The sequence below is a fragment of the Ascaphus truei genome, chromosome 8, assembly GCF_040206685.1.
Source record: "Ascaphus truei isolate aAscTru1 chromosome 8, aAscTru1.hap1, whole genome shotgun sequence".
Taxonomy (NCBI): Eukaryota; Metazoa; Chordata; class Amphibia; order Anura; family Ascaphidae; genus Ascaphus; species Ascaphus truei.
In genome coordinates, this window is record NC_134490.1 from 30,550,001 (window position 1) to 30,560,298 (window position 10,298).

Sequence of the window (10,298 nt, forward strand, 5' to 3'; positions counted from 1 at the left end):
GTCTGTTAAAAAAAAAAAAACCAGTACAACGTTGTCATGAGTGTATGAGCAGTCCCCGTACCTGTTGGGCCGCATAATTATCCCGTATTACAGGGGTCAACAGAGCAATTCAGAGGTGCACATGCAGGTCCGGCAGGCAGTGGCGGGAGAAGGATGGTAGTGGACGGCTGCAGATACGGGGGATAGCGGCTGCTGGGGTGGTCAATGGCGGAGGAAGAGGAGAGCAAGGGAGGAGCCTGCCCCAGCAGTCCATTGACTTTCTGGTCAATTACAACTTCCAATGGATTGGCAGGAGAGCAAGAAATGGATGGGGGAGAGTGATTGAGGGGTGGAGGAGGGCTGCGAAATGGAGGGGGAATTAAATAAATTGATGGAGGGGAGAAGAAATGGATTGAGGGAGAGAAACAGTGCTTGTTTGTCACTAAAACATATAGCTTTAAATTTTATTTTCCTACTGGATTTCGGCGTCCTGTATTATAAAAGCTTAAATATGACAACCCTACTCTTAGGGGACTCATTCTGACTTCATAGAGTGAGACTCACTGAAGTTTATGAGACCACGCAGAATGAGGCTCCCGTACAGTTAGTGAGACACACTAAAGTTCGTGAAAATGAGTGAGACTCCCGTCCAGTGAGTGAGACATACTGAACTTTACGAGACCACATACAATGAGTAAGACTCACTGAAGTTTCTAAGACCACGCAGAATGAGTGAGAGTCACTGAAGTTTAGTGAGTGAGACTCACGGAAGTTCACAAGACGATGCACAATAAAAGTGAAACTGCCTTACAATTAGTTAAACTGTATTTTTTTTTTTAACTTAAAATTTTATTGAAAACATAATTTTACATACATGGATATACAATTACACATAACAAGTAAATCACAGATTTACAGCAAGAAGAGAAAAAACAAGAGGAGGAGGGCGGGCGGAGAGAGGAGAGGCTTTCTCGGTTGTAAGGTGTCCTCGCGTTAGCTAGCATTTTCACAATTGGGTGTTCATGTGTGGGCTGTGTCTTCGAGAGGTTCCCATCTATAACAGAGTGTAGCCTGTTTTCAATGTGAAACTGTATGTTAATGACTGACACTGCATCCCAATGAGTGAGACTCAATTCTACTAACGGAGACTGCCTTTCAATTACACAACCCTGACACTAAGTGAGACAGCCTTCCCACTGAGTGTGATGATGTCTTCTCAGAGAGATTCGCTTTTGTATATATGTATGTATATTTGTATTCTTAAAGTGCCCATGAGGTACACAGAGCTTTACAATTTTTACAAACATTACAATAATAATACAGATCGGATAAGGGCATTGAGACATAAATGTAAGATTTGAGAGAAAGGAGACTATGCTCTGGAAAGCTTACAATGGGAGTAGGAGTCAATGTGAGTGCTTTGGTTTGTGTGTATAAGAGCATAGAGTAGTGCAGGTAGAAGTGGTAGTCCAGGATTTTTTAAATGTGTTGTGGAACAGATGAGTTTTCAGATGGAGTTTGAAGTTAGAGAGAGAAGGTGCTTGGCAGACGTTGAGAGAAAGCGAGTTCCGGAGGTGCGGTTCAAAGGCTTCTCACATTCCAGCACGTGAGAAGAGTTGAAGGCATGACAGGGATGTAGTGACACAGGGGTAGAGAGAAGACAGGCCTGTAGAGAGCGTGGAGAGCAAGATGGGTAATAGTGAGAGATTGAAGTTGAGATGTAAGGAGCAATATATATATATATATATATATATATATATATATATATATATATATATATACATACATACATACATACATACATACATATATATATATATATATATATATATATATATATATATATATATATATACATACATACATACATACATATACACACACACACACACACCCCCCCACCCAATGGAGATATGCAGCCGTTTTGCAGGGAGTCTTCTAGACGTGGTAAATTAGCAGGAGCCATGTGTCAGAAAGTGATCAGAGTGGGATGGTACTAGAGAAAGGAACTTGACTATACATTGCCATAACAAGTCAGTACCTCCGTGCTCCAACTATTCTTTTTATAAAATTGGATAAATATTCAATTCCCATGTTATTTTCTCACTTGGTTTTCTAATTAGTTGGATGTGCTCAGTCTTCAAATGAGTGTGACTCCGCTTAAGACGGCCTCCTAGTGAGTACAGCTTACTGTTAAACATTACTGCCCCCTCAAACCTGTGAGACTCACTCTTGAGAAATAAGACTGCCTCCCAATAAGTTACAGTTACATAGTAGATGAGGTTGAAAGAAAGACGCGTCAATCAAATTCAACGCATGTTAAATTTAATGACAGATACTTATCCTATATTTTGTATTTACAGTACTTGTGTGTGCGCCGAGCACGTGCATTTTAAGTGAAACTTCTTTGTCTTTTGTCACTGTTGTCACAGAAATTGTATTTGTGTTGGTGTTGTTTTTAATTAAAAAACAAAATACAATTTAATTGACAAAACACAAAGAAATTTGACTTATAGCGTGTGCTAGGCACCCCCCCCCCCCTGTATTAGCTATTTGCACTAACTGTGAATTCCTCGTGTGTATGTGGGACTGGGCAGTGTGACAGTGTGTGTGTGTGTGTGGTGCTGATGGCTGCCGAGCTCCAGAGGCCTCTGCGCATGCGCGCCGGAGAACGGCCTTAGTATTCTTCTGCGCAAATCAGCTGCCTATTGGTCACCAGCCCTTTATATGCTCAGCCAGCCCTCTGGCAAATTGGCTGAGCATAATCTTTCGTTCCTAACGTAGTACTTACCTCAAGCTTCTGTTGCCTTGTGCATTCTTAGCCTGTTTGTTCCTCAGTGTTTTGACCTCGGCTTGTACCTGGACCCCCGACTTCTCTCTACCTCAACCTCGGCTTGCATCTGGACCTCCACCTTCTCCGCTCCTGGACCCCGGCTACCCTCTACGACCATCTGACTTCTCCAACCCCTGACCACGGTGATTATTAAGACTATTCTCACTTCTCCAGCCCGGCTACACGTCTATCACTCTGCACTCCAGACGCGTCCACGCGGCTGGAGGTCGGTTTATACTAACACCCACCTCAGCCTCGCCATCCCGTTTTGTTTGTGGTGTGCACACGTTACACTGACACATTGTGACAGTATGTCTTACAGGGTGTGTGGCATAGTATGTGTGTGGCTCTGACGGCTGCCGAGCTCCAGAGGCCTCTGTGCATGTGTGCCGGAGACCGACCTTACTATTCTTCTGCGCATGCGCAAATCAGAGCCTCTGCGCATGCGTTGAGGGGGGAGGATGCCGGTGTGAATGTGTATGTGATGGCAGATGGCGCCATTGATATATGCGCAGAGATGGACACCTCAGTGCTTCTACTAATGGCCTAGGTCAGTGCTGGATGCCTCAGCGCTTCTACTGATGGCCGTGGACGACTGTGGTCATGGAGATAAGTGTTGGTATCATCTGCCAGCACTGAAGTCACACTGATGTTACTTCCATCTCCTGGAAAACGGATTTGGTGCCTGCAAAGAAGTTTCACTTCAACAAAAAACTTCAGTAAAACATTATCTAATGAAGTCACATAAGGGGAAAATTAATTTCTTCCTGACTCCAATAATGGCAACCAGATGACTCCATGGATCAACATCTTTCCCATGTTTACTTATTTGGTAAACCCCTCTATACATTTCCTTTCCAAAAAGATGTCCAACATTTTTTGAAGATATCTATTGTATCTGCGATCAGTCTCCATGGGTAATGAATTCCACATTTTAACTGCCCTTACTGTAAAGAACCCTTTCCTTTGTTGCTGATGAAATCTCCTTTCCTAGAACCTTAGTGTCGTTTGTACTGCCCTTGGAATTAGTTCGTTATTTTGAAAGCACCTTGTATTATCCCTGAACATATTTGTATATAGTTATCATATTTCCTCTTAGATGCCTCTTTTCTAATGTAAACAAATATATATATATATATATATATATATATATATATATATATGTGTGTGTTATATATAGCCACTCCCCATAAAACAGATTTTTCATCCCCTTTATTAGTTTGATGGCTCTTCTCTGCACTTTTTGTAGTTCCATAATGTATTTTTTATATAGTGGTGCCCAAAACTGTACTCCATATTCAAGGTGTGGTCTTACTAATACTTTATACAGTGGCATGATTATGTTTACTTCCCTTCCATCCATACTATGTTTACTGCAATATCTTATTTGCCTTTGCAACTACTGCCTGACATTGAGCACTATTGCTAACTCTGCTGAGACTGTCTACAAACACTCCTAAATTCTTCTCCATCGAGGATTTACCTAATTTTTCCCTGTTTGTGTCACCTGTTTATTCTGGGTTTCCCATATGCATAACCTTACATTTATCTGTATTAAACCTCATCTGTCCTGCCCAAGTGTCCAGTCAATCCAAGTCCTTCTGAAGAAAAATTACATCGCTCTTATTAAATAAGGCAAACTCCCAATGAGCGAGACTCACTCCTATTAAAGACAGCCGCAATATTCAAACTAATACAGAAAATGTATATATTTATTGATAGATTAGAACGGAGAAGGCAGATTTCCCATCTTAAAGCTCTACCACACATTCTATCCCAGGATATTCCGGTAGGTTAAGCTCAAACTTCTTCTGCACATCATAGGGTAGGAACCTTCCTGCGATGAAGTGGTGTTTCCCAGGGAACTGCAGGGCGCATTTCTTTGGTGCTGCCAGTGAGATAAGCACTTCTGGGATGATGCCCTCGGAATTCCCAGCCTCCACGTCCCATCCTGTGAGGGATCCCACATGATGCAGATATGAAAAACGATTATTAATGTCACTTTCAATAAAGCTCCCAAACACGCATTGTACATACAGACATCAAACCACACACAGAAATGTATGCAGTATGTACACAAGTATAATACACACACATATATATATATATATATATATATATATATATATATAAATTACACACACGAATAAGAGAGCCATGTTTGGTATTTGTGCAAATAACAATATATACAGTAAAATCAAACCAGCTAAAGTACAACATCTTGATATAAAATATAAGCAATACAAAATAATAAAAATAGTAATAAACTAAATACCTAATAAAAAGATGGACAACAAAAAGGGAAACAAAAATAGCATAAATAAACGGATTAAAGTAAGTCCAGCAATCTCTATACCACAGTCTTATCAGAGGTCTCAAGGAAGCTCTGCTGCCCGGTCAAAATGGTCCTTTCTACTTATGAATTATCAGTCCTGGAAGACAAGTGCAAGAGATACTTTTAACAGTATAAATAAACCTTTAAGAACACAAAAATAAAAACAGAGAACCGAATCAGTCACAGGTGTGAATCTTGAGTAATGCATGTTAGCTCCTTGAGTTGATACTACAAGTGTCCAATCATTCCCAAATCTTCACCCTGAAGGACAGAATGGAAAGGGATCCTACTCCCAGTGGCTTCATCTTCAGAGGCCCTGGAGTGTCACGGCTTGGTGACTCGCTCTGACCGACCTGTTGCTTTGGCAACCCAACGCATTTCGTGGTTTATTACCCAATTCTTCCAGGGTACTCTAACTGTGGTTTCTTTAAATATCCTGAGGTTGCCTCATAAAACATCCAGATATGATACGTAAATGTACAACAAATTACCAGTCATTTAACACTATACTACTAAAATATTATAAATGACCGAAACTAGTACTTAACACATGGATAAAAGGCAATATATAAAAGAATGTCCTAGACTTATACAATATATATTTATATTAAGAAAAATAAAAAAAACTGTACAATGATGTGTATATATGTATACAAGTATGAGAGAGGATATCAACGCAGTCAGATCTATATCCAAATTTAAAACTTGAGGGGACAGAGTGCGCAATGTATATAAACTACATAATTGGTTTTTCAATTTATAAAGTGTTTTATAAAGCACAGGTATGGCCAGTACTTTTGGAAGTAAAACTGCTGTGCTCATGAAGGTCCGAAAAGTTGCACATAAGGCATCTAGAGCAGGCCTGCACAACTCGTAAAGCGAGAAGGGCCGAACTGCTCCAAGGGAAAAAAATCATCATCATCATCATCATCATCATCTCTCCTCCAGCACCTCTCATCATCATCATCATCATCCTCATATATCTCCCCAGCACCCCTCATCATCATCCTCATATCTCCCCCAGAACCCCTCACTATCAACCTTTGCGATACTCCCCATCTATCTCTCATACCCCCATCTCTCCCCCTCACCCACACACATAATACTCCCTCTACACATCAAACACACAATACCCCCCTGCATACCACACACATCCCACCCCCCCTTTCCTCACGTCCTTCTCCCCTCGTGCACCTCACATCATTCTCCCCCCTGCACCTCACATCATTCTCCACCCCTGCACCTCACATCATTCTCCACCCCTGCACCTCACATCACTCTCCCCCCTGCACCTCACATCACTCTCCCCCCCTGCACCTCACATCACTCTCCCCCCCTGCACCTCACATCACTCTCCCCCCCTGCACCTCACATCACTCTCCCCCCCTGCACCTCACATCACCCCCCGCACCTCCAATCACCCCCCTGCACCTCCAACCACCCTCCCCTGCATCTCCAACCACCCCCCCCTGCATCTCCAACCACCCCCCCTGCATCTCCAACCACCCCCCCTGCACCTCCAATGACCCCCCTGCACCTCCAATGACCCCCCCTGCACCTCCAATTACCCCTCCTGCACCTCCAATCACCCCCCCTGCACCTCCAATCACCCCCCCTGCATCTCCAACCACCCCCCCTGCACCTCCAATGACCCCCCTGCACCTCCAATGACCCCCCCCTGCACCTCCAATTACCCCTCCTGCACCTCCAATCACCCCCCCTGCACCTCCAATCACCCCCCTTGCACCTCCAATCACCCCCCCTGCACCTCCAATCACGCTCCCTGCACCTCCAATCACCCCCCCTGCACCTCCAATCACCCCTCCACACCTCCAATCACCCCCCGCACCTCCAATCACCCCCCTGCACCTCCAATCACCCCCCTGCACCTCCAATCATCCCCCCTGCACCTCACCCCCTGCACCTCACATAACCCCTCCTGCACCTCACCTCCCCTACACCTCACCCCCCCCTACACCTCACCCCCTTGCACTTCACCTCAATGCACCTCACCCCCCTGCACCTCACCTCACCCCCCTGCACATATCCACGTTGGGATCAGGGGGGGAGCGGCCGCAGAAGAGCTCAGCTGGCTGTGACTTCCCCCTCCATCCCACGTTGCGAGCGGGGGGTGGGGGGGAGGGTTGCAGGGAGAGGGAGCTGGCCCTGTGCATGTGCGCCGGGACCGCGGGGAATCGCCGCCATTTTTTTTTTTTTTAAATCTCATCACGGGCTGTATGTTGTGCAGGCCTGATCTAAAGGCATCACATTGCATAGCAATCCAACGTGTGTTGGGTACATCTAACTGAAGCCCAGATTCCTCAAGCACTAGTACAGGTCAGAGCACCTGACCCGGCGTTAACTCCTATTCAAGTCAATGGGAGCCAACACTGGATCAGGTCCACTAATCTGTACTAGCACTTGATGAATATGAGCCTTCGAGCCTTATTCTATACTAGCTGAGAGACTCGGCGTTGCCCGGGATGGGAACCGTGAATAATTATGTGTTAATGATCCAGGAGGGCTTGCGGCGTACAGTGAAACACTGATGTGGCAGCACGGTGAAGGCGAGGTGTGTGGTCCCTGGAGGGGGGTTGTGGCGTCCACCGGGAGGTGTTGTGTTTGCGGGCTCGGTGCGGCTTTGGGGGAGGGGAGGGGGGGCCATGTGAGTGTTTTTTGGGGGGCGGCCCGGATACAGGAGGGCTTGCTGTGTATGGTGGTGGTTGCGGGCCCTCCGGAGGTAGGGGTTGCGCTCCACGTGCGTGGTTGTGATTAGGGCCCTCTGGAGGTAGGGGTTGTGGCGTCCTCTGGGAGGTTTTGGCTTTTTTGCTGACTACGTGCGGTTTGGGGGGGTTTGGCGGTTGTGGCCACGGGAGGGTTTGGGGGGCGGGTGTGTGGGCTACGTGAGTGTTTTGGGGGTGTTGGCCGGGATACAGGAGGGCTTGCATCGTACGGGAGGGGTTGCGCTCCACGGGAGTGGTTGTGGTCCACGGGAGTGGTTGTGATGCGGGCTACGGGAGGCTGTGTGTGTGCTGGGGGGGGGGGGTTGCGGGCTAGCGGAGGGTGTGTTGCGGGCTCCGGAGGGGGGGAGTGTGTTGCGTGCTAGTGGAGGAGATGCGGGCGTTGTCCGGTGGCGATCAGGTTATGTGGCGGTGCAAGTGAGTAGCAGAGTGTGTATGTTTGCTGGGGGTGTGTGGTGTTTTTGCGGTGAACGTGCGTTCCGGCGTGGTTGTGTTGTGGTGAAGGGGAGGGGTGTTGGCAGGGTAGGCAGGAGTGTGTGCGGGTGGTAGAGGGGCTGCGGTACCGGGAGAGGTCTGGCGTGCGGTCGTGGTCTGCATTGGTGGGTGGGTGAGTGGGGGGGGTGGTTGTTAAGAGGTGGTGGCCGTCGGTGTGCGCTCCGTGAGCGTGCGGTGTGTGTAGGTGATCGTGCGGTGTTGTGTGAGGGTGGGTAGTGTTGCAGTGGTGAAAACTATATATAGCTAAGAGCCTGTACCTGATTCCGCAGTTCTTTTGGTGGTATCAGGCAGTGAGGGTTTTGTGGGTTGAGAGGTGAGAGCTGTGAAGCGTTTCCAGAGCAGTGAGGGTTAGGTGCTGTGAAGCGTTACCAAATCTCCCAGAGCAGTGAGGGTTAGGTGCTGTGAAGCGTTCCCAAAGCTCAGTGAGGGCTGGGAGAGTGTGGCAGTGGGGTCAGTGTGTTGGCCGCAGGCCAATGAGAGGTGTGCGGGGGCGGGCGTGGGGCCAAGGGAGCTATGTCATTGGCCTGAGGCAGTGGTGTCGGTGCCAATGAGAGGTGTGCGGGGGTGGGCGGGCCAAGGGAGCAATGTCATTGGCCTGAGGCGGATTGGCCTGAGGCGGAGTGATGGGCCAAAGGTCCAATGCGATTGCCCCTAGACACAGGGAACACACATACAGACAGGCAAACACACATACGACGGTTTGAGAAATATATAGATAGATACATAGAAGTGGCTGCTTTTGGCCACAAATCCCCATTGACTTTAATGAGGATTTTTGGCTTGAAAACGGCCACTTTGGACAATATAGCGTTACCCCCTTAGTCTTTTTCCGTTCACATGAGGACTAACCAATTCTTCACATTCTTATTTTTTCTATAAATAACCAGATTTTCCCATGAGGTTCTACTCAGAACGTCATCTTCCCTAAGAGTATCCCAGCATTTCCTCGAGGTCCTTTGAACGTTAGAGGCCCTCTCATTGCAACAGGTAATGAACATCACTTCCTCACCCTTCTTAGAATCCACTTAAAATTTTATTCTTCAACAGGAGTTTCCAGGTCAACATTAGCCATCTTTTCCAGAGAAGTAGATAAGTTCCTCAGCATAATGTTTTTTCCATAAACCTGGTCTTCAAAGACTCTACTTCTTTGTGCAAGACAGAATCTCTAGTGCATATTCTACGAAGCTGTCGGGCTGGTAAAGGTGACCGAAACAGAGGCGGGATTAGCAGTACAGAGGACAGCAGAGGTGAATGCAGATGTCAAAGAAGCTTGTGATGCTACTGGTAACCGCAGGAGAAAAATGGAGAAGGGCAGCGCACTGCCAGAAAAATAGGAGGAGGCTCACAATAAAATTAATCCTTTATTCTTTCAAGATATATACACCTTGATAAAGGGCACACGGCCCAAAACGCGTAGGTGTGGTGATTTTTGAGCTCTCTAGGGGTTTGGTTGGATCCATTTCAAGAATAAAGGAATTATTTTATTGTGAGCCGCCTCCTGTTTTTCTGGCAGTGCGCTGCCCTTCTCCATTTTTGTCCTTTTCATCCTTCTGCTGGATCTGCACGCCATCTGGAACCGCATGAGGACCTGGGAACCCCAACAGTGAGTTACCCCTGTGGGTTTACATACTTACCAGCTTTATAAGGGACATTATTTGTACTACACGTGTGCTAGTGAGCACTAGGTACTAGTCCCCTATCCCCTGCCAGGGATGCTGTATTTATACCCTATATAGTGAATGGTCCAAGCGGAGACTTATACTTTATGAAAAAAATTCAATCTGTTTCTGATGCGCTGGTCACCTATACCTACTGGTAACCACACCCCGGAAATAGCTGGAGGGAAACCCTCACCAATGTGATAAGCTAATGAATGGAGTCATTTTGTGAGTGTGTGATATCTGCCTTTTGCCGT

The 10,298-nt window shown here is 46.5% G+C and overlaps 1 protein-coding gene across 2 annotated transcripts in view; it reads right to left on the reverse strand.

Moving 5' to 3' along the window:
* Positions 1–4,506: 4,506 nt before the first annotated feature.
* The window catches only part of YJEFN3 (YjeF N-terminal domain containing 3), a 58,371-nt gene continuing 52,579 nt past the window's right edge, over positions 4,507–10,298 (reverse strand). For both annotated transcript variants that reach the window (XM_075611106.1, XM_075611108.1), the window contains exon 6: positions 4,507–4,763. In XM_075611106.1, the coding sequence (XP_075467221.1) occupies positions 4,564–4,763 (200 nt within the window). In that variant the 3' untranslated portion in view covers positions 4,507–4,563. The remainder of the gene's footprint in view (positions 4,764–10,298) is intronic.